Below are 26,141 nucleotides of genomic sequence, written 5' to 3'. Positions count from 1 at the left end.
ATGATAAGTCTAGTTACAATCTGTCACTATGCAAGATATTATATAATTATTGACCATATTCCCACACTCTACATTTTGTACCCATGACTCATTTATTTCATAACTGGAAGTTTGTTCCTTTTAATCTCCCTCACCCATTTCTTTCCTCCACCCACCTCTCTCCCCTCTGGCAACCACCTGTTTGTTTTCTGTATCTATGACTCTGTTTTTATTTTATGTTTGTTCATTTGTTTTGTTTTTTAGATTCCACATGAGTGAAATCATGTGGTATTTGTCTTTCTCTGTCTGACTTATTTCACTTATTTGTCTTTCTCTGTCTGACTTATTTCACTTAGCATAATACCCTGTAGGTTCATCCAGTTGTCACAAATGGCAAGATTTCATTCTTTTTTATGGCTGAGTAATATTTTACACACACACACACACACACACACACAAGTACCACATCTTCTTTATCCATTCATCTATTGTTAGACACTTAGGTTGCTTCCATATCATGGCTATTGGAAATAATGCTGCAATGAACATAGGGGTGTATATGTCTTTTTGAATTGGTGGTTTTGTTTTTGTTGGATAAACACCTCGGAGTGAAATTGCTGGATCATATGGTAGTTCTATTTTAAAATTTTTGTGGAATCTCCGTATTGTTTTCCATAGTGGCTGCATTAATTTACATTCCCACCAATAGTGCATGAGGATTCCCTTTTCTCCACATCCTCACCAACACTTATTTGTTGTCTTTTTGATAATAGCCATTCTGACAGGTGTGAGGGTATATCTCATTGTGGTTTTGATTTCCATTTCCCTGATGATTAGTGATGTTGAGCACCTTTTCTTGTTCTGCTGTCCATTTGGATGTCATCTTTGAAAAAAAAGTCTATTCAGGTCCTCTGCCCTTTTTAAAATTGGATTATTTAGGTTTTTTTTTTCTTAGTTATAAATTAGGGACTTCTCAGTATGAAAGTTAGATATTCTCTGCTTCTTAAAGATGGTTTTCAAAAAATGATGTTGTGAAAATATTTTGATATCTGTAATCTTCAAAATAATTAACTAATACACTAAGAGTTTTTATGTTAATGGGAATAACTCAATAATTTTGTGTTTTTTAAAATAGGTTACATAACTGTGCATATTCCATAAGAGATTCAAAACTGAGAGGTAGGTTTAGAGATAATTTTTGAATAGTATTTTCAGCTATAGATAAAAAGAGCCAATTACTGATGAAATATCAACAGTACATAACAGATGATATATTTCTTTTATAGATATCTTAATACATGGTGTTGCTTATCATCATGCTGGTATGGAGCTGTCAGATAGAAAAGTAGTTGAAGGAGCTTTTACTGTTGGAGATCTACCGGTTCTTTGTAAGTAAAACGTATTCTTGTGAATATTATAAGATCTTTTGGAAAAAGAAAAAGCTCAGGTATTCTGACTCATTTCTGCTTTTCTTCCAAGAATCTAAAATTATATAACTATCCATACATATACGTGCTATAGTAAACTCTCTGGCAATTTTAGTTCTTTATCATCTTACTGAACATAGTGCAATTTGAAAAGTAAGAATTAGTAGCTTTTTGGTTTTAAGATATATTATTTTACGTTGTAATGTTTTCTTTTTCCTTTTTATTCTAAATTTCCTATATATGAGTTTTATTACATTTATAAGAATATATCTTCTATAAGAAAATGTTTACTTGAAGCAATAAAGTTATATGACTTAAAAGTAATATTCCATAATTTGATGCAGTTACTACCAGTACCTTAGCCATGGGAGTAAATTTGCCTGCTCACCTAGTAGTTATAAAATCTACAATGCATTATGCTGGAGGAATGTTTGAAGAGTACAGTGAAACAGATATTCTACAGATGATTGGTAGAGCTGGTCGACCTCAAGTAAGTGACAGTGTTTCACTTTTTGTAATTTATTTTAAAGACAAGATAAAAAGCAAAAAAAGGAAATAATTTTGTATTTTTTGTTAAACAAAAGATTAACATTTCACGTTTAGATTAGGTTTAAGCATAAATGTAACTAAGAAAATGTACTTTAACGGAGGAGTAGAAGTAAAACAAGTTTCACCAAAGGAGACATACTCCCTTCATTCCCTCTAAGCTCCCATTGGTTGATGAATGGTTGGGTTGATAAATGGTTGGGTTTATTAATGTGTATGCTTGTTAAAGAGTTTTTTTGGTTTTGAGTATTTTTGGTTTTGTTTGTTTTTTATTCTGAATAGGGATGCTATTGGCATTTTGGATGGGACAGTTTTTCATTGTGTAGGACTGTCATACATTGCAGAACATGTACCATCCCTGGATCCTAGCACAAAATGCCAACAGTGGTCCCAAGATATTGCGACAATTAAAAATCAGCCCATACGCATTATAAAACATGGCCTAATCTGACAAATTCTTGAATAAAGAAGTCATTCATATAGGTACTAAGGGAAAATTTAGGAAGAATATCTTTTCAAAGAATATCAAAATATTGTGTCATACAAATTTATAATTATTATAGGATAAATTAGATTATAAATAAATTGCCCCGAATCTTACAGCTTTTAACCAGTTACCTAAGTTTGTTTTGATATTACTACTGCCAAAATTATGTTACATTGAAACCAAAGTGGTACTTTTACATCTATACTCTTGGAAGGTTTTTAAGTCAAATTTTCAGTTAATATTCAAATTCAGAAGCATTTTTAAGGCCTTCTTGACCTGTTGTTTAAGACAGGGAACTGTTTAATATAAAATGAAAATCTTGAGTTATTGAAGAAGACTGGTATCAACATGTGCTTTTCTTTACTAAATTTCTCTGTTTTCTTTTTTTTTTTTTCCTTCCAGTTTGACACTACAGCTACTGCAGTTATTATGACTCGGTTAAGTACAAAAGAGAAGTATATTCAGATGCTAGCTTGTAGTGACACTGTAGAAAGCAGGTAATATGGAAAATATTCCCAAAAGATGTTAATACGTTAATGTTAATATAGGCTGTATTTTTCCTTTTAATATATTAGGGGATTTTCTTGAAACTTTTCAATAATCTAATTAGAAAGTGTGTACTTTTAAGAAATTTAATAGTTAAAAAAGAGACAGTGTAATATCTTTGTTCAGCAATGCTTCTTAGCATGCAGTTGCATGTATCCTTGTTATAAAAGGCCAAATTAGTAATGGGAGGAATGTAATTTTCACATCTTTTTACATCTTTAAAATTTGCATAATAGTAGGAGACAGGCAACCTGAGACCTTTTAGTAAAGTGTTTGATTATAATACTTTCGGGGAAAATAGGATGTAATCCACTCCCCACCCTTTTTTAAAGCAATAATGTCTTCTAGATCCATGGAGTAGAGAGAAATCTATAATGTTTTTAAAAGTTAAACTGACATTTTAAGGTTTTGTCATATTTTTGAAAATTAAGTTAACTTTCATGAATTATTAAAGTAACAATATTATTCAATTAAATTATTGAATTATTCAAATATTATTCTAAACAAGTAACAGTTGTATGGCACTGAAATATATATTACTAATGAAAAGGTTTTTTTTTTCATTAGTTTGCACAGACATCTTATTGAGCATTTAAATGCGGAGATAGTATTGCATACCATCACAGATGTGAATATTGCTTTGGAATGGATACGATCAACCTTGCTTTATATCAGAGCCTTGAAAAATCCATCTCATTATGGTTTGTTACTTTGATTTTGAAGAGTAGTAACTTTATCAAGCCAATTGGGCCTACTTTATACTAATAAGTCACAGAATAGATTATAGAAACTAATAGTTAGCAGAAGTAAAAACAATTATAACAAATACAGTTAGAGCAAGAGTAGAGAAACGTGAGAAATAGTTATCTGTTTTACTTCTAGTCTTTTAATAAGGTTTGAAATCAACACCATTAAAAATAGATCTTTTAGAAAAAAATTATCTCAAAAATTTTTTAAATGCCTAAAATTATTTAAAATAAGTTAAAGTCAAAAAGAGATTTTGAATTTTGTCTGAACTGGTGTTCAAATCAAAGTATATAGTAATACTGTTGCTGCTTGAATTTTCTTCTTGCTTCTAAAGCTAGCACACATATGGTTATGTTGCTTCTAGAGGGTTCTTTCATGTGGTACAGGTTATAAAATAAAAATGCTTGGGATTGCAGAATATCAAATTAAAACCTGACGTGTTATAATACCATTCTAATACACATAGGTTCAAAACTTTCAGACCTCTAAGGAAAAAAAATACATGTAGTATTCCTGGTCACTGTTATACAATAAAAATAACAAGAGATAGCCAATTGATATTGAAAGGATTTCACAACAGTGTTTATTTTCTATAGATGTTTAAGCCTTGTTTTAACTTTAAGCTACTTTTTTCTTCTATTTAAGATTGAGTTAGATTATTCTTTTCTAGTTAACTGGGGTATAAAGTGAGCTTATAAAGATGAATTCATCTCATTGTATTTTATTTTTAATAAATTGTCATAACTTATATAGGTTTTGCATCTGGATTGAGCAAAGATGGAATTGAATCAAAATTACAAGGTTAGATGCATTTCCTTCTAAAAAATTATATTCTATACATTTTAATGAAAAAGTTTAGTTATTTTGAAAGTAAGAATGCTCCGGGAAAGTATTTTTTAAAGTAACCTTGTTTGCAGAAAAGAAAATATGGATTTCTTTTTCACAGGTAAATAAAGCTTGGCACATGTACTTTTTTTCTGTATTAATCTATTTATTAATTCTATCAGAATATCTTCCTTTGTATAACATGTTAACTTGGTTTGTTTTTATTTTTAAAATGATCCTGGTCTTTGGAAATGTTGCCTATAGATACTCAACTCTTTATGTTCCTTTTCTAGTTTACTTTTAACTGAAAATATAAGCCAAGCTTGATTATGGGCTTCTTATCTTAATCTGTGCTAATGAAATATTCCTATCAAACCCAGTTTTAGTTTTCAGTTAATCACTCAGTATTTCATTACCTATCTTTTAAAATATCAAAATATTGTTAAGCATTTATTAGGAGTAGAAATTGCTGCCCCTTCATTGTATTGAGACTGTCTTCCAGGAAAAGAAAACATGTTCGATCCCAAAAAATATTTAGCCAATTTTAATTTATTCTCTACTTGGATATACACATATGGCAAATAAAAATGCAGAGATAAGGATGAAGCAGTAAAATTGTCTTTCTTAAAGAATAAATATATTGTTAAAACATGCTGATTAGGGGCTTCCCTGGTGGCGCAGTGGTTGAGAGTCCGCCTGCCGATGCAGGGGACACGGGTTTGTGCCCCGGTCCGGGAAGATCCCACATGCTGCAGAGCGGCTGGGCCCATGAGCCATGGCCACTGAGCCTGCACGTCCAGAGCCTGTGCTCCGCAACGGAAGAGGCCACAACAGTGAGAGGCCCGCGTACCACAAAAAAACATGCTGATTAGCAATAGCTTATGTTCATGATGCAGCTGTTGAGAAACAGATCTATAATATAGTTGTATTATTCTTTATGTATTGACCAAATTTGTAATGGAGTTTTAAAAGCATATATTTTTAATCATAATGATCAAATACACAAAATGAGACAGACCAAGAAATATCTTGCTATGTTCTGGTAACTGTAAAGATTTAACTTTTCTTAAATGTTCTTTTTTTTTTTTTTTCATTTTAACATCTTTATTGGAGTATAATTGCTTTACAGTGGTATGTTAGTTTCAGCTTCACAACAAAATGAATCAGTTATATATATACATATGTTCCCATATCTCTTCCCGCTGGTGTCTCCCTCCCTCCCACCCTCCCTATCCCACCCCTCCAGGCGGTCACAAAGCACCGAGCTGATCTCCCTGTGCTATGCGGCTGCTTCCCACTAGCTATCTACCTTATGTTTGGTAGTGTATATATGTCCATGCCTCTCTCTCGCTTTGTCACAGTTTACCCTTCCCCCTCCCCATAGCCTCAAGTCCATTCTCTAGTAAGTCTGTGTCTTTATTCCTGTTTCACCCCTAGGTTTTTCATGACATTTTTTTCCTTAAATTCCATATATATGTGTTAGCATACGGTATTTGTCTCTCTCTTTCTGACTTACTTCACTCTGTATGACAGACTCTAGGTCTATCCACCTCATTACAAATAGTTCAATTTCATTTCTTTTTATGGCTGAGTAATATTCCATTGTATATATGTGCCACATCTTCTTTATCCATTCATCCGATGATGGACATTTAGGTTGTTTCCATCTCCGGGCTATTGTAAATAGAGCTGCAATGAACATTTTGGTACATGACTCTTTTTGAATGATGGTTTTCTCAGGGTATATGCCCAGTAGTGGGATTGCTGGGTCATATGGTAGTTCTATTTGTAGTTTTTTAAGGAACCTCCATACTGTTCTCCACAGTGGCTGTATCAATTTACATTCCCACCAGCAGTGTAAGAGGGTTCCCTTTTCTCCACACCCTCTCCAGCATTTATTGTTTCTAGATTTTTTGTTGATGGCCATTCTGACTGGTGTGAGATGATATCTCATTGTAGTTTTGATTTGCATTACTCTAATGATTAGTGATGTTGAGCATTCTTTCATGTGTTTGTTGGCAGTCTGTATATCTTCTTTGGAGAAATGCCTATTTAGGTCTTCTGCCCATTTTTGGATTGAGTTGTTTGTTTTTTTGTTGTTAAGCTGCATGAGCTGCTTATAAATTTTGGAGATTAATCCTTTGTCAGTTGCTTCATTTGCAAATATTTTCTCCCATTCTGAGGGTTGTCTTTTGGTCTTGTTTATGGTTTCCTTTGCTGCACAAAAGCTTTTAAGTTTCATTAGGTCCCATTTGTTTATTTTTGTTTTTATTTCCATTTCTCTAGGAGGTGGGTCAAAAAGGACCTTGTTGTGATTTATGTCATAGAGTGTCCTGCCTATGTTTTCCTCTAAGAGTTTGATAGTTTCTGGCCTTACATTTAGGTCTTTAATCCATTTTGAGCTTATTTTTGTGTATGGTGTTAGGGAGTGATCTAATCTCATACTTTTACATGTAGCTGTCCAGTTTTCCCAGCACCACTTATTGAAGAGGCTGTCCTTTCTCCACTGTACATTCCTGCCTCCTTTATCAAAGATAAGGTGACCATATATGCGTGGGTTTATCTCTGGGCTTTCTATCCTGTTCCATTGATCTATATTTCTGTTTTTGTGCCAGTACCATACTGTCTTGATTACTGTAGCTTTGTAGTATAGTCTGAAGTCAGGAAGCCTGATTCCTCCAGCTCTGTTTTTCGTTCTCAAGATTGCTTTGGCTATTCGGGGTCTTTTGTGTTTCCATACAAATTGTGAAATTTTTTGTTCTAGTTCTGTGAAAAATGCCAGTGATAGTTTGATAGGGATTGCATTGAATCTGTAGATTCCTTTGGGTAGTAGAGTCATTTTCACAATGTTGATTCTTCCAATCCAAGAACATGGTATGTCTCTTCATCTATTTGTATCATCTTTAATTTCTTTCATCAGTGTCTTATAATTTTCTGTATACAGGTCTTTTGTCTCCTTAGGTAGGTTTATTCCTAGATATTTTATTCTTTTTGTTGCAATGGTAAATGGAAGTGTTTTCTTGATTTCACTTTCAGATTTTTCATCCTTAGTGTATAGGAATTTATCAAGTATCTTTTCTGACCACAACGCTATGAGACTAGATATCAATTACAGGAAAAGATCTGTAAAAAATACAAACACATGGAGGCTAAACAATACACTACTTAATAACGAAGTGATCACTGAAGAAATCAAAGAGGAAATCAAAAAACACCTAGAAACAAATGACAATGGAGACACGATGACTCAAAATCTATGGGATGCAGCAAAAGCAGTTCTAAGAAGGAAGTTTATAGCAATACAATCGTACCTTAAGAAACAGGAAACATCTCGAATAAACAACCTAACCTTGCACCTAAAGCAATTAGAGAAAGAAGTACAAAAAAACCCCAAAGTTAGCAGAAGGAAAGAAATCATAAAAATCAGATCAGAAATAAATGAAAAAGAAATGAAGGAAATGATAGCAAAGATCAATAAAACTAAAAGCTGGTTCTTTGAAAGGATAAACAAAATTGATAAACCATTAGCCAGACTCATCAAGAAAAAAAGGGAGAAGACTGAAATCAATAGAATTAGAAATGAAAAAGGAGAAGTAATAACTGACACTACAGAAATACAAAAGATCATGAGAGATTACTACAAGCAACTCTATGCCAATAAAGTGGACAACCTGGAAGAAATGGACAAATTCTTAGAAAGGCACAACCTGCCAAGACTGAATCAGGAAGAAATAGAAAATATGAACAGACCAATCACAAGCACTGAAATTGAAACTGTGATTAAAAATCTTCCAACAAGCAAAAGCCCAGGACCAGATGGCTTCACAGGCGAATTCTATCAAACATTTAGAGAAGAGCTATCACCTATCCTTCTTCAACTCTTCCAAAATATAGCAGAGGGAGGAACACTCCCCAACTCATTCTTCGAGGCCACCATCACCCTGATACCAAAACCAGTCAAGGATGTCACAAAGAAAGAAAACTATAGACCAATATCACTGATGAACATAGATGCAAAAATCCTCAACAAAATACTAGCAAACAGAATCCAACAGCACATTAAACGGATCATACACCATGATCAAGTGGGGTTTATTCCAGGAATGCAAGGATTCTTCAATATACGCAAATCAATCAACGTGATACACCATATTAACAAATTGAAGGAGAAAAACAATATGATCATCTCAATAGATGCAGAGAAAGCTTTTGACAAAATTCAACACCCATTTATGATAAAAACCCTGCAGAAAGTAGGCATAGAGGGAACTTTCCTCAACATAATAAAGGCCATATATGACAAACCCACAGCCAACATCGTCCTCAATGGTGAAAAACTGAAAGCATTTCCACTAAGATCAGGAACAAGACAAGGTTGCCTACTCTCACCACTCTTATTCAACATAGTTTTGGAAGTTTTAGCCACAGCAATCAGAGAAGAAAAGGAAATAAAAGGAATCCAAATCGGAAAAGAAGAAGTAAAGCTGTCACTCTTTGCAGATGACATGATACTATACATAGAGAATCCTAAAGATGCTACCAGAAAACTACTAGAGCTAATCAATGAATTTGGTAAAGTAGCAGGATACAAAATTAATGCACAGAAATCTCTGGCATTCTTAAATGTTCTTAACAGTTCATATTTGTCTTATTTTCAGTTATTATAGGTGGCTAAGTTTTGCCTATAAAGAATAGCCAAATTTATTATATAACTGGATAGAATGTTTTGGTTTGCTTGGAGCTCTGCCTTAAATTTCTTAGGAAGCGTCTTTAGCATACAATATGCTGTTTCCTAAATTTTGTTATACTTTCTTACTCAGTATCCTCCAGTACCTCTCCCATCACTCTTAGAATAAAATGCAAACTTTCACCAGAACCCACAAAGTCCTATTTGGTATCCCCATGCCTATTTCTCTAACTTCATCTCTTGTCACTTTCTCCTCATTTATTCCACTCTGTCCAAATTGGCTATCTTGCTGTTTCTTAACCACATCAAGCTTGTTCGCACTTCAGGTCCTTGCACTCTCTTTATTCTTGAAACACTTCTTGCATATTTTACGTGGCCTGAACCTTCATTTCATTCAGGTCTTTGTTTACATATCAACTCCTCAGAGAGACCTTCCTGGACTACCTTATTTAAACCCACATTTACAGAGACAAAGGAAAAACAATTTCCATAGTTAACTGCTGTTTTCCTGCTCTTGGAAAAGGTGATGTGTTTATGTTGAAAATTAGGATGACTACATCCTTACTTTAATCAGAAATTATAAGCTGTGTATCTGAAATACACGTAAGCTTAATTAAATAAAAGCTTAAAAAACTGTTATTCTTTAGTTCCTGTCTCAGCTTTATTTTCCTTCATAATACCTTTCTTTTTTTTTAATTTTTATTTTATATTGGAGTATAGTTGAGTAACAATGTTGTGTTAGTTTCAGGTGTACAGCACAGTGGTTCAGTTATACATATACATGTATCTATTCTTTTTCAAATTCTTTTCCCATTTAGGTTATTACAGAATATTGAGCAAAGTTCCTTGTGCTATACAGTAGGTCCTTGTTGGTTATCTGTTTTAAATATAGTGGTGTGTACATGTCAATCCCAATCTCTCCCTCCCTCGTAATACTTATCAATACCTGAAATTATTTATTTGTTATTGATTGCTTTCTTCAGTAAAATACAAGTTTTATAGAAGAAGAACCTTGCCTTGTTCACTACTATAAACTTTAAGCTTAGAATAGTGCTCAGCATATAGTAAGCATTCTTGTTTGATTAACTTACTGAATATTAATTTTTTTGAAGTTGAAAGTTGAGAGCATTGGTTTTTTTTTATTTAAGTGTAGTCGATTTACAATGTCATGTTAGTTTCAGGTGTACAGTATAGTGATTCAGTTTTATATATATGTATATTTTTCTTCAGATTCTTTTCCCTTATACATTATTACAAAATATTGAGTATAGTTTCCTGTGCTTGTACAGCAGGTCCTTGTTGGTTATCTATTTTATATATAGTAGTATGTACATGTTAATCTCAACCTCCTAATTTATCCCTCCCCCTCTTTCCCCTTTGGTAACCATAAGTTTGTTTTCTATGTCTGTGAGTCTCTTCCTGTTTTGTAAATAAGTTCATTTGTATTACTTATTTTTTTTAGATTCTACATATAAGTGATATCATGTGTTATTTGTCTTTCTCTGTCTTGCTTACTTCACTTAGTATGATAATCTCTGGGTCCATCCATCCATCCATGTTGCCACAAATGGCATTATTTCATTCTTTTCTATGTCTGAGTAATATTCTATTGTGTGTGTGTGTGTGTGTGTGTGTGTGTGTGTGTGTGTGTGTATATATATATATATATATATATATATCTCACATCTTCTTTATCCATTCATCTGTTGATGGACATTTAGGTTGCTTCCATGTCTTGACTATTGTAAATAGTGCTGCAATGAACATTGGGGTGCATGTATCTTTTCAAATTATAGTTTTCTCTGGATATATGCCCAGGAGTGGGATTGCAGGATCATATGGTAACTCTATTTTTAGTTTTTTAAGGAACCTCCATACTGTTCTCCCTAGTGGCTGTACCAATTTGCATTCCCACCAACAGTGTAGGAAGGTTCCTTTTTCTCCACACCCTCTCCAGCATTTATTATGTGTAGACTTTTGTTGATGGCCACTGATTGTTAATTTAATAGTGGGTAATTAAGAAAATTAGCAAAGACTTCAAAAGCCTTACTTAACCAAACACTTAAAACTATCAAGCTGCCTTAGCAATGTTGCTTAAACTAAAGTATTTTTCAAAGAACCCTGCTTTCTAAGGGCTATGTTTTTGTGAGTGGCTATTCTATATAACATTGAATAGGTTGTGGTATTCCCATTCTCTGCTGTTAACCGCCTCCAATCTCCTGGGCTTTTTTTTTTTTTTTTTAACATCTTTATTGGAGTATAATTGCTTTACAATGGTGTGTTAGTTTCTGCTTTCTAACAAAGTGAATCAGTTATACATATACATATGTTCCCACATCTCTTCCCTCTTGTATCTCCCTCCCTCCCACCCTCCCTATCCTACCCCTCTAGGTGGTTACAAAGCACCGAGCTGATCTCCCTGTACTATGCGGCTGCTTCCCACTAGCTATCTATTTTACGTTTGGTAGTGTATATATGTCCATGCCACTCTCTCACTTTGTCACAGCTTACCCTTCCCCCTCCCCATATCCTCAAGTCCATTCTCTAGTAGGTCTGTGTCTTTATAGCAGGGAACAGAGAGAACACTGAATGCAACAGGTTACTACAATTGCTCTGATCCCCATCAATCAGTGAGAGTGAACTTGCATTGCTTCCTATTCAGAGGTTCCTTCCAGGTGCAATAGTGTCATATTCAGAGATGCTGAAGTAAATACTAGAAACATCAGCTAAAATAGTCATAATGGTTACCTTAAGAGAGTGTGGCAAACTAGGAGGAGGGGAAAGACTGGTGTTTTTTGAACAATCTCTGTAGAACTATTTGACTCTTTATACTTTGTGTGTATATATCTTAAAGCTTTTTTAAAAAGAAAAACTACTGCCGTATTGGAAGTCAAATGGCAAAACAGTTATTTAGACCTGGAGCAAGTCACTTAGCTTCTCTATTCTTTAATTTTCTAACTTGTATATGAAATAATACTAATACCTGCCATGTTGTGTTTTGAGGATTAAATGAGATAGTACAAATATATCATTTTAAAAGCTCCAAGTTGTAAATGTTATCACTTGAGTGTTATTTTTATTATTTGTATTATTTTTACTGTTAGAAAAATTTTTTCAGCATATTAGTCAGCTCTTTTGTTTAAATGAGTTTTTTTTTTTTTAACCACTTAAATAGGGACTACAGTTCTTCCCAGAACAATTACACTGAAATACACCTTCAGGATATTTTATAATAAATTCTATTTTGTGTTGATTCTTTATTTTACTAAAGTAAAAAATGTGTTTTCTATAATTGAACAGAATTATGTTTGAAGAATCTGAATGATTTATCATCTCTGGACCTGATAAAGATGGATGAAGATGTTAATTTCAAACCAACTGGTAATTTTTCCATCATTGTTAGTAAATTTAACAATTGCTTACTTAAGGCTAAATTAAAATTTTTTTTCTACTAAAATTTAGATGATGGTAAAATTGTGGTTTCAGTTCTCAGTAGGGTATCATCATTATTAGCATGATCAATTTATACGAGTTTTATTTCTGAAATTATAGATCTTCTTTTTGACAGGCACAGAATTTGTGTTCGCTAACGCCAGTGACTTTTAGCAGAGGATTAAAATGCTCAAATCTTTGGGTTGCTTCAGTCCTGTCATAACTCTTGTAGCTATCCTTTTGCCAATTCTTAATTATTCAAACATTGCTTATATGGATGGTTACTTAGGCTCCTTTTCTCTCTGTCTCTCTCCTTTTGATTCTATATAGGGTATAACAGAAGCAAGAAAGAATGTTTTGTAGTTTTTACGACTCATGATTAGAAGTTTCTTAGGGGAAAATATTGACTTCATTATAACAAATTAAACTTTTTAAGAAGATATACTTTACTGAATAAAAATTGGGAAGTATAGGAAAGTTTAAAAAAATCAGACTATCTGTTAACATTTCATGTATCCTTCCATTTTTAAATGCGTTTTTACATACTTGCAACTGTACTATAGAAATGTATGATTTTGTATTATGTTTTTATTTGTATTTATTTGTATAAGGTTTTTAAAAGCAATTTACCTCCCTAACTCTCAGCCCTAGATTTATAACATTTGTTTCCTCTCCCATGGTTCTCATTCTGATAAACCTAATTTGTTTGTGAGAATTACCTTCTTTGTATTCTAGGATGTCTCACTAAAGGGGGCATGAGAATCACTAATATAACTTCTTCATCTATTCTTCAGATATTTTAATTCTCAAGAATCTTATTCCCACTATAATTCTTTCCCTGTGGAACTTCTTGAATCCACTGACAACATTCCTTCTGCCTTTAAACATACTTAATAAATGATATGTGTAATATTTGTCTTCTTTCTCAATCATCAGTGAATACTACCTGATTAATTTTCTTCTTTTTAACATTCTTTTGATTCTCTTTCTGCTTCTTTAATCAATTTCTCTTTGCTGACCTTTTTTGCTTTACTATGGGCTTCTTAAATGTGTAGATGTTGGACCTTTATTCCCAGTTTATGATAATTTCTTTGAAAACATAATTTACCTTCACAGCTTAAGCTATGGTCATTATGTAAATGAATTGTAGTTTTGATCCTGGTCTCTCACCTTTGCTATGACATTTGAACGTTAGTTTTCTATTGGAAATCTTTTCTTACATATATGACATGAAACTTGACACTCAGAGCATATAACAGTTAATTTGACCTGGAATACTATACAGTGGAATGAACATAAAATTTGTGTTCCAAATGCCTGGATTTCAGTCCCAGTTCTGCCACTATGCTTGCTGTGACCTTATGCTTACTGAGCCTTAGTTTATTTATCTGTAAAACAAGAATATATTACACATCCTACTTACCTTACTGGGTTGTTGTGATGATGAAATGGGATAATGAACATTTACAGCAAAAAAAGTTCCTCTGAAAACATGAGTCGTTGCTCTTTTTTGTCCAAGGTTAGGAAAATGTATCTCTACTTGCCTCGTATTCTCAATAGCATAACCGGTTTGTTAAGCCTATTAAAAAATGTTTGATATCTTTGGTTTCTCTTTCATTCCTCACTCATTCCATGTCCAGGCAGGAATGTCCAAAAGGACAATCCAATCTTGGAGCTGAAAATATTCCTTATCACGTAGCAGGGTAATGTTTCCTAAAGTGTGGTTGGGTTAACTACTTCCTCTCAAAGTCAACTGAGGGTGCTGTTATGTTAAAAATGAAATTAATGAACCCTACTCCAGACCTGCAAACCTCACCTTCTAGGAGTAAAACCTAGTAATTTAGATTTTAAGCTTGTTCCCTGGATGCTGCTTTTGCACATTAAAATTGAGAACTGCCTTGGGATTGATGTTTCAATAAATGGTATAGTGAAAATCTATTTAGATCTTCATGTCATACACCAATTTATCTTAGTGAGTGTTCTGGGGTGGGGGGTGAGAGACTCCAAATTAAAATAGAGAATGCAGTTTTACTCTAAACTATCTTCTCTAGGAGATTCATGGGGTTCAGTAGCATACTAAATGTGCTAAGAAGAAAGGTAGTAAAAAAGAGATGAAATTGATTAGCCTAAGATTTTTACTTTCTTATTTGTCCACAGAAATCTTTTAAATGGAAATCCATTAATATTGCAAAGAGCACTAATATTCTATCAGTGTTCAGTCTATCAATTTAAATGTTAATATCATCCAAAACACCTTTACAGACATACCCAGAATAATATTTGCCCAAATATCTGGGCACCCTATGGCCCAGTTAAGTTGGCGCATAATATTAATTATCACAGCAGCTTAACATAAAATATATATTCTAGCTGAATGTAGCTGAATTTTCAGAGGAATACAGAATTGTACATGATGCTGTTTTACCTGTTCCTCCTCTGGACCCAGTTTGGTCATGTACTCTTCTTTTAAAGCACATATTATGCAATGCCCAATCATTGGACATTTTGTCCTCTGTATTTATTAATTCAGCAGCCTCAACTCTTGTTACACCCTACACCATCAAGCTACTTAAAACACACACACATAAAGTGTTACATACATGTATGTATATATAACTTTATGAGGAATTTAACATGTCTTTTTAACTGTGCCAGTATTTTTATTAGGATCATTTAGGTTAGTGCTCTTGTTATAAGGTTGTATGAATTTTTTAGTTGTTTGCCTCAATACTTTTTCCCATAAACCTTGTTATTTTTAGTATGTAGTTTATAGAATACAAGATTTTATAGGAATGCATATACTATATATTTACAGGAAATAAAGGTTTATGTAAATGTATAGGAATACTATATATTTATTTAAGGCTAAGAATTTTTATTAGCTGTGATTTGTAATAGTTTCATTATCAATCAGTTTGTTGTATTTTCTAATTTTCATTATTTCTTCTTTGACCTATGGGTTATTTGGAAATCTAGTTCTTAATTTCTGTACATATGATGGTTTTCTAGTTATTTTTCTTTTCAATTTTTTTGTTGTTGCTGTTGTTTTTGATATTTGATACAGTTGCTTTGTATCAGATAATATTTTCAGTATGATTTCAATCTTTTGAGAATTGTTGAGACTTGTTTTATGGCCCAGTATGTGGTCAGTTTTTATAAATATTTTGTGTGTGCTTATCCCTTTGGTTTTAAGCCCTCTCCCAGATAAATATCTTGTTAGTTCTTTGCTGCCTTATAAAAGATATTTCATATGTTTCATTTATCTGACTTAGTTGCCTTCAGCAGAGGCATTGGTTCATAATTACTTAGCCTGCTGTTAATGTGGATGGAAACTCCTTACATATTATTTCTAATTAATTCTTTCTTTATGACTTCTTGTTCCTTTGTGTTACTATTACTTCATCTCTTTGAATATTTATTTTTTTGTATTTAAATTTTTAGTCTGTATGTTCCAGTAATTCTGCTTCATATAGTTTTTGCTTTTTTAGTTTGTGGTTATAATACTCAAGTATCTAGGTATTTTTATCTGTATGCTTGTGTTCTTGTCCAGATTTTTGGCTATTCTGCCTGCTAATGTGTATAGAAGAAGGTCTCAAAAGGCCAAGTCTTAGTTTGTGCAAATTTATGAAGGATTAACAACCTTATGAAAATGGGCAGTAATTGCAAAAGGCATGGAAAGTCATTAAACTGGGATGCAAATCTTACCTCTGTGAAGGAGAGTGAAGGAAGGAAGGAGAAAAGGAAGGAAAGAGAGAAGGAAGGAGAATTTTATCCTGCAATGCAGTCCTAAGACCATTTGGCAAAGTTGATGGGGAATCTTCAAGTCAAAGTTGCCCATCCTAAGAGTCCCTTGGCTTATAGATCTTTCTTAATATTCCTGCCATGCTCAGTCATTTGTTTGTATCTCCTGAGAAGTGTGATCTTGGTGTGTACATAGTGATAGATTCAGAACATAGCAGTTGGGGCCATCCATCAGAGCACTTCTTGCAGTAGGATATGTGAGAGGTGCATTCTCATGACCTCTGCTTCCACTCTCCTTACCCCAACTCTATGACTTTTACTTTGAAATACCCTGTATTTGCTATTATTCAAAAGCTATATTGATAGCAAGTTGCCTCTTTATTTCCTCTCTTCACTTGCAAATTTTAAAAAATTATTTCCATTGCTTCTGCCTTGACTCATTTTCTTTATAGCTTTCTTTCTTGTTTATTTTTATACCTTACCTAGGAAACCTTCATCCTTACTAATAAGCCAGCAAATATCAAGCCTTTTCTCAAAACCTTTCATTTTTCCTAGCAGGGAGATACCCTATATTAAGTTATAAACATCTAGGATAAGAGGAGCATCTTAAAATTTACCCTACATATAACATATACTAGTTCCCTTGGTAACCATATTCTCGCTATCTCACACACTGCTCTTAGAATCTCCCTTTGGTGGACCACTGCATTACTCACGTTTTGGCTGAACATATTCACTAGACTCCTAATTGAGAAAGTGGCTATTCCTGAGTCTAAGTTCTGTCTACTGTACCTTATTCTTGGTGCCTATAAGTGATGGAATGTCAAATTCTTTCCTCTTCAGCAAAACCTGTAGCACATACTTAAATATTAGCCTTTTCCTTGAGTAACAGTATGCCTTTTTCCTCTTCTCAGCTGTTTTTTTGTGTGTGTTCACAAGACTTGAAATTCTTTGTAATGTTCTTGACAACTTATAATTGAAGCCAGTAACCTTTTAAATGAATTCCATTTCATCAATTACTTATCCTCACTCTACCCATCCTCCTACCCACAGCCTACCTGATGTTTTATTTCCAAAACAATTTAGTTTCAGGTTCAAATTTAATTGAAATATTGCTCAAGAATTTTAAGTGGTCTTCTGTTATTTTACAAATCAAAACCAAAATCTAAACTCCTTTATAGCATTTAAAGGCTATTTCAGGGCCTCTGTATTCTACCTTTCATCATGTTTTGATAATAAAAGTAGGCAACATTTATTTAACGTTGGGCACTATGCTAAGTACTATGCATGTATTATTTCATTTAATCTTCTTCACAACAAACATATGAGATGCATACTTTTATTATTCTCACATTACATTAAGAAACTGGTAAAGTAACCTGCACATGATCACCTAGTAACTAGTAAGTGGTGGCCCAAAGATTCTAAGCAGGTCAGTTTGACCTGAATTTTAGTCTTATGTTTATCAAGCCATATCTCTCATTACATTATTCTGAAGAGTCTTTTAAACTTTACTCTTTTGATAAACAAGTTTTGTTTTTTCCTGAGGTCTAGAAGGTAATCCCACATGGACCATTCTTTTAGGCTTAATTTCCTCTGTACTTAAGTTTGTGTATGTAAACAGTATCATTAACTGGATTTTGTACTCTAGTCTAGCTATTTCACATGTGGTTATCTCCCTAGCTAACCTGTAGGTTCCAGAGACCGTGTCTTCTAGATTTTTTGGTGTCTTTTGTACCTGATGCTGTTAAAGGCACAGCAAAGATGCTAAGGAAATGTTTGTTAAATTGATGAAAATTCAAGTTGTTTCAGCTGATGGGGAATGTTTATTTTTCTGTCTTTTCCCACAGAGGCAGGAAGATTGATGGCTTGGTATTATATTACATTTGAGACAGTGAAGAAATTTTGTACAATCAGTGGAAAAGAAACTTTATTGGATCTGGTAAATTAATTTTCACAAGAAAATAAATATATAATGATATAGTATAAAATAATATTGGAGTAAATAATTTGTGTATCTCATGCAATTTAAGAATAAATGAGCAGAAAAGAAAGCATTTCTAATAGTGCTTATGTTTTTCCTCCTCATATGCCTTTGATTGTAAGATATAGAATAGTACTCCTTAGAATATATTTCCAATTGTATCTCTGTGTTAGGGCTAAGAAAATTCATATACATACCCAAAGTCAGGATGGCAACTGCCTTTCAACTTATGTGGTAATGCTGATTACCTTGGTAGTGGTTACCAAGTGTAATATGTTGAGAAAGAATGTGCTGAGAAAGATTCCAAGATGGTGTGGCATGGTATATTAGGAAAGTCTGCCATGAATGAGGGACACTGAGGGACGCATGTGCCTCCTACTTGCAACTCTTCCCTAAATCCTTTGCATCAGAATAATGATAACAGTAGAAAGAGAATAGTATTGGTGATAGACCAGGAAAAAGAACTGATTTTGGAGAAGATGGGAGTAAAAACAGGCTATACTAAGATATCACCAGTGGGGGCAACTTTGTAGCTGTAGCAGTGAATAGAACCATAGTCATGTTTTTGGCACCTGGTAACTGTATTGGTCCTTTCTTCCATTACTGGGGATATGAACATGAAACATGACATTTATATTTATTGTCAAATCCAAACTATTTATTTTTATTTAGAATATCTAAGTTGATTATTGTGATAAGATTATTATACTAAAAATTGCATTAAAATTGATGAGTAGAAGGCTTGTATTTTCATGTAAATATTATTCTTTTTAAATTTATTTTTTATTGAAGTATAGTTGATTTACAATGTTGTGTTGAATATTATTCTTAACTGAGAAGAAATCAAGAATAGAAACTCCCTAATGTTAACATTAACTCATCTGATTTTGAGTTCAGTAAGTGTGAAAGAGAATTAGAAAGGGTGTTAGTTTCATTTTACAGGTGTGAAAAACCAAAGCAGAGTCATTTGACAGAATTAAGCTCTAGAATACAGATTTCTTAATACCTACGCATTGTTTTCATTACAAAATAATCCTCAATAGGAATAATAATTTGCAAACTATAGAAGGGTAAATAATAATATAATAGTAGTAATAGCGATAGTAATGAAATCTTCATTTATTGAGTGCTTATTATGTGTTAGGTGCTACGCTGAATATTTTAAATTTTATCTTGTTAATCTTTACAATGTTACTGATATAGCCCCAGTGTGTAACACAGTGTCTGACATATAACAAGTGTTCGTAAACTTTCGTTAGTGAATGAATGAATCCTTAAAGAAGCAAAATGCATAAGGCAGGTTTTTAACTCTATTATGCTAAACGTGATGTCCCAAGGCAGCATTAAAAATAAATAAATACAGAAAAAATAAATGAGAGAAAAGAAGTAAAGAATGGAAATAACTAAATGAACAAATGCTGAAATTTTATAGGTCACAATGGTAGCCAGCTGCAAGGAATTTCTAGATATACAATTAAGAACAAATGAAAAGAAAACACTGAATACTTTGAACAAAGATCCAAATCGGATAACTGTCAGGTACAGAAATTAAATATGTTTTAAGTAATTTTAAAAAGGTTTCATTCAGTTAAAATAAATAATAATAAAAGTTTTGCCTTGTTTATTTACAGATTTCCAATGGGAGGAAGAATTAAAACAAGAGAAATGAAAGTAAATTGGTAAAGAAAATCAATTGTTAAATGTCTTAAAATACTGATTACCTGTCCCTGATTCATATTTATGAAGGTTTTTTTTTTTAAACTTATTTTAAATTTCTTTTCCTTAATACAAAAAAGAACATATTTACATAAGAATGAGGAGTCAGAATGTAGGTGCGAAATTAATTTCCCAAAACTCAGACTTTAATTAAAAGAGATAATTTGTGAATTTTTAAATCAACAAATGTTGAGAGTGTAATCTGTTGAGGGAAGTTAGACAATAGAAGAAGATATGCTTCTCATCCACAGGAACTTTCAAGTTGGCTTGAATGAGAACCATGTGTATAAAAATAATGGACAGTATGAAAACACATACACTAAATGTCTATTGAATGATAGTGGTATTCTGGGAAAGACATACTAAATGCAATGATATCAGTGAAGGAATGTTTTTGTGACAATGGGATGACTATTCTCCCAGGAAAGGGAAGTTTGTATAGAGGAGTAGTAGCTGGAAGAGTAAACTAAAGTTACATTGTATTTTAATGACTTTACCCAGTTTCCAATCACAAATGGTGCCAAGTGCTTGGTTTTCTGAGTATTTAGGTCTTAGTGTTAAACCATTTGATTTAGATCATTTCAGGTAAAAATGATTTTTTTTATGTGGCTCAATAAAACCAGTTGGCCAAAGAATTTCCTTTTTCTCCTTAGCTAAAGGAGGTCACTCGTTCTCTGGGATACTTCCTAACGTCTCATTGAATTTTATCTCCCAAATACCATGGCATCTCATAAACAAACTTCCACTGCTGTGTACAACTCATCAGGCAGATCTACAGCTTGGACAACAGAAGTTAATGTTCTGTTTCTTAGATCTATTTCTTTAGAAATTTAAATATCCTTAGAGATCATACAGAACTTAGAGATCCTGTACCCAGGTCCTCTCATTTTACAAATGAAGTAAGTGATGCCTAGATAAGTTGTGACTTGCTCGAGGCTATGTTGCTATACTGGGGGCTGATCTAGAACTAGAATCTAGATCTCTTGATTCTCACAATGTTTTTTTCAATATACTCTGTTGTATCAACTACTGAGTCAAATTAAATCAAGGTATTTTTCCACAAGCACCTTGTTGGGAACACTCTATTTGCAATTTTAACGCTTTCATTTACCTTACCTTAGATTGGGTCATACGTTCTTTTCATTGGGACTGTCAGATTTTAAAATTGATGACTTTATAATTGTTTTTATATGTATCATAATTTAACTTCCCATTATAATTTCCCACCTTTATGCAACTACTTGAGTGTGGCTAGGAAGAGTGAATGTGTGGGGGGTATTTTCTTAATCCAAAATGTACAGTCTTTTGGTGGGTGATGATGGCTAATAGTTACCACTTTTATGTCTCTCTCATATTCCTGTTACTTTGCTGAATTTCAGATCAGTTCTTTTTCAGGTAGGTGTTAATCCTTTTAATTTAAAAATTTTATCCTTCACCTTTCTGCCCTTTAAGGCTGTTTTTTAATTTTTCATAATTCCTGGGTCTTTCATCTTAAGCACTAGCTCTGTTTTCTTTATTTGGTATTTTTCAATGAACTTATAGGGTGTATTTCCAAGTCAGTGATTTCTTTTCACATTTGTTTGTTTCTTCTTATTATATAAGTAACGCATGGATTCATTTTTAAAGATTCAAAAATAAAATTTATAAAGCAAAAAGTCAGGTCTCCCTTGACCCCCAGAAGTAACTGTTATCAGTAGTTTGCTGTGGGTCCTTCCAATTTCCTTTCTATTTATTTCGTACATATATATGGGCTAATAAACATATGTTATGTCTACATATAAAAAAGGTCATACTATAATTATTGCTCCTGTCATGAAGTTCTTCTATATCAGTACATACACATCAACCTCATTTATTTTGATACCAATGTGTGTGTGTGTGTGTTGTTTTTTTTTTTTGCCGTACGCGGACCTCTCACTGTTGTGGCCTCTCCCATTGCGGAGCACAGGCTCCGGACGCACAGGCTCAGCGGCCATGGCTCACGGGCCCAGCTGCTCCGCGGCACATGGGATCTTCCCGGAGCGGGACACGAACCCGCGTCCCCCACATCGGCAGGCAGACTCTCAACCACTGCGCCACCAGGGAATCCCCCAATGTGTGTTTTAATAGCAGTGTATTCCATAGTATGAACATATTGTAAATTTTTTTTTTAACATCTTTATTGGAGTATAATTGCTTTACAATGATGTGTTAGTTTCTGCTTTATAACAAAGTGAATCAGTTATACATATGTTCCCATATCTCTTCCCTCTTGCGTCTCCCTCCCTCCCACCCTCCCCATCCCACCCCTCTAGGTGGTCACAAACCACCTAGCTGATCTCCCTCTGCTATGCAGCTGCTTCCCACTAGCTATCTTTTTTTTTTTTTTTAAACATCTTTATTGGGGTATAATTGCTTTACAATGGTGTGTTAGTTTCTGCTTTATAACAAAGTGAATCAGTTATACATATACATATGTTCCCATATCTCTTCCCTCTTGCGTCTCCCTCCCTCCCACCCTCCCTATCCCACCCCTCCAGGCTGTCACAAAGCACCAAGCCAATATCCCTGTGCCATGCGGCTGTTTCCAACTAGCTATCTACCTTACTATGTTTGTTAGTGTGTATATGTCCATGACTCTCTTTCGCCCTGTCACAGCTCACCCTTCCCCCTCCCCATAACCTCAAGTCCGTTCTCTAGGAGGTCTGCGTCTTTACTCCTGCCTTACCCCTAGGTTCTTCATGACATGTTTTTTCTTAAATTCCATATATATGTGTTAGCATACGGTATTTGTCTTTTTCTTTCTGACTTACTTCACTCTGTATGACAGACTCTAGGTCTATCCACCTCATTACAAATAGCTCAATTTCATTTCTTTTTATGGCTGAGTAATATTCCATTGTATATATGTGCCACATCTTCTTTATCCATTCATCCGATGATGGACACTTAGGTTGTTTCCATCTCCGGGCTATTGTAAATAGAGCTGCAATGAACATTTTGGTACATGACTCTTTTTGAATTTCGGTTTTCTCCATATTGTAAATTTTAACCACTCCTTTACTGATGAAGAGTTAGATGGCTTACAAACTTTTGCTATTACAAATAGTGCTGAAATGAACTTCCTTTTATTTACACCGTATTTTTCAAGAATTTCTGGGTGAAAAGGTATATACATGAAAAGATTTAATATTTAATGCCAAATTGCCTTCTAAAAAGCTTACCTTATTTACAGTTCCCACCCACAGTGTAAAAAGAATGACCATTTCCATAAATCCTCCCAATACTTGTTTTTTTATCTTGAACTTTTGTCAATCTAATGAGTGAAAAATTTTAAACTTTTCAAATCCCTAATTATTAGGAGGGAATATATATATTATTTGGTTTTATACAGAAATTTTAAATTGTTATAAAATCATGCATGTCAGTCATTTCCTTATGACTTCTAGGTTTTGTGTCTTGCTTACTTAGGAAGGCCTTTCCCATCCTGTATTTCTTTTTTTTTTTTTTTCATCCTGTATTTCTTAAGATTAGGTTCAACTACATAAAATGGTAATAAAATGAATTAACAGTAGATTCAACAAAATAGGCTACTTTTCTCTCACAGAATATACAACTCAAGGTAGATAGTCTAAGGTAGATATAGTGGCTTCAAGGTGTCATGAATACTATGTTCCTATCTTTCTGCTCTGCTATCCCACACATGACTTCTATTTCAAGGTCACCTCATTGTCCAAAATTACTACTAGAGCTTCAGCCATTACACTTGAATATCCTCTCTCTTTTCAGTAGGTTTCTTGGAAGTCCCAGATAACCCTTTCTCACCTAATACAGCTAAGTGCAAAAGAGACTGGGAAATGTCTTGGTGATAGTGTGCCTATATTAAAATTAGGATTCTGCTATTAATAAGGAAATAAAGAATGAATGTTGGGTAGATAAAGCAGTCTCTGCCACACATCCTAAGATCATAGGACTTTTTCTATCGTTTCTTCTAATACTTTAAAATCATTTTATTTTTACCTAAAGGCTTTTCATAGGCATCTGGAGTTAATTTTTATATGTGGTATATTAAGAATTTAATTATATTTTGTCCCTGAAAGATAGTCAGGAATGTTTGATAACTATGTTGTCTTTCTCTCTTTGCCTATTGATTGGGAATGCCACCTTCTCATAAACTAAATTCCTAAGGATCTGATTCTGGACACTTACTGTTAGCCTGTTTATTTTGTTGCCGTGACAATACCACATTGTTTTACTTGCTATTCTTTTATTGCATGTTTTGTTATCTGGTAAGGCAAGTCCGTTCTTACTGTTATTTAAAAAATGTTTTTGGATATTCCTGCATTTTTCCTCCCTGTGAAATTTAGAATCAGTTTGTCAAGATTTATAAAAAGTCCTATTGAAATTGGCTTTATCGATTAGTTTGTGGAAGAATTCTTCCTTTAACAGTTCTGAAATCTTTCTATCTAGGAATATGGTATCTCTCTCCATCTATTCAGATCTTTATGTCTTTCTGTGATATTTTATAACTCATCATTTAGGTTTTATATTTCTTGATAGGTTTATTTCTTGGTATTTTATGGAGTTTGATATTGTGAGTCCTTCTTTACATTGCATACCATTGCATTTTATGGTCAGTTATTGATGGTATATAGGAAAGCTATCAATTTTTAAAATTTTGATTGTTTTATCTGGCTATCTCACTGAACTCTCTTAATAGTATGAGTTGTCCTTTAGTTGGTTTGCTGGGATTACCTAGATAGACAATCATATTATCTGTAAATAGTGATAGTTTTATCTCTCGATTTCTAATAGTTGCAACTCTATTTTTCTTAACTTCTTGTAGATAGAAACTTTAGTATATGTTCTCTAGTTTTAGAGAGAGCAGACATCTTTGTCTTTTTACTGTTTTTAATTGTCAAGTTTCCAGTGTTTCACCACTGGGGAATTTCTCACACTTTTTGGATTCGATTGTGGAATCCATTAACCTCCTTCTCACTTATTTGTAAAAACAGATTTGAATTCAGAGAGAAGAGCAAGCAATCCATTTTAGCTCACCATTGTCTCTGGATCTAAAAGTTGGGTTTCTCTACAATTTCTTTCATTTTTTGTTCTTTGCAGGGTTACTAACTTTTTTTGAATCAATTTTTCTTACTTTATATGTTCCTGAGCTATTCATTTCACCCAGCTTGTCAGTTTTTATGGCATAAAGTATTTTGTCCTCTAATAAGTTAAAAATTTCCTCTAAATATATAATGTCTTTTCTAATATCTAATATTATTTGTATCATCTCCTTTTTTCTTAATCAGATTTGCTAGAGGTTTCTATATTTTGATCTTTTCAAGCCATTTATTTTTGACTTATTGATCATGTTTAATAGTCCTATTAATTTTACATATTTAATCTTTACTTTCTATTATTTTTTATTTCATTAATTTCCCATTTTGTCTTTATTTTTTTTCTTCTACTTCTTTTTGTAATCTTTTAAATTGTATTTTTCTCCATTTATTATTTTTTTAAATTTTCTATAAAATATGTAAGACTACAAATTTTCCAGTGAATACCACTTTGACATTGTTCTATAGATTTTCTAAATCTATTGCTATTCTTTCTAAATAGCTTGTAATTTCAGTTTTAGTTTCCTCTTAAGAATTATTTAAAATTATGTTTAAAATTTTTAAAGTAATACTTTTTAAAAATTGTCATTCTTTTATTGTTAATTTCTAATTTTATTGGATTGTAATTAGAGAATGTGGCCTGTTAGAGTTCTGCTTTATGATAGATATTGTGGTTTTACTTGTGGCTTAATACATGGTTAATTTTTATCATTATTCCATGTGGATGGTAAATGGATAAATGAATGATGTGTTCCTTAGGCACTAAATTGCATATTTTGCCATTAGGAAGAGTTTGCTAATTGTGTTACTCAAAGTGAAATATCACTCATTTTTCATGTAAAGTTTTATTAATCAAGAGAGTAATTTATTATATTGGAAGAGGAAAATATATTGAAAATATAGCCAGATTATATAATGGATCTAAAGA

General features: G+C 33.1%; 1 protein-coding gene across 1 annotated transcript in view; it reads left to right on the top strand.

Annotated features, from left to right (window-relative positions):
* Positions 1-26,141, top strand: part of HFM1 (helicase for meiosis 1) — a 132,524-nt gene that overhangs the window by 39,414 nt on the left and 66,969 nt on the right. Inside the window, exons 14-23 of the mRNA XM_060006385.1 lie at positions 1,115-1,158; positions 1,266-1,367; positions 1,751-1,896; positions 2,842-2,936; positions 3,553-3,686; positions 4,486-4,533; positions 12,545-12,625; positions 18,268-18,359; positions 19,834-19,940; positions 20,033-20,080. Coding sequence (XP_059862368.1) covers positions 1,115-1,158; positions 1,266-1,367; positions 1,751-1,896; positions 2,842-2,936; positions 3,553-3,686; positions 4,486-4,533; positions 12,545-12,625; positions 18,268-18,359; positions 19,834-19,940; positions 20,033-20,080 — 897 coding nt within the window. The remainder of the gene's footprint in view (positions 1-1,114; positions 1,159-1,265; positions 1,368-1,750; positions 1,897-2,841; positions 2,937-3,552; positions 3,687-4,485; positions 4,534-12,544; positions 12,626-18,267; positions 18,360-19,833; positions 19,941-20,032; positions 20,081-26,141) is intronic.

Source organism: Delphinus delphis, chromosome 1 (assembly GCF_949987515.2).
Source record: "Delphinus delphis chromosome 1, mDelDel1.2, whole genome shotgun sequence".
Lineage (NCBI taxonomy): Eukaryota > Metazoa > Chordata > Mammalia > Artiodactyla > Delphinidae > Delphinus > Delphinus delphis.
This window is presented reverse-complemented; position numbering and strand designations above follow the sequence as displayed.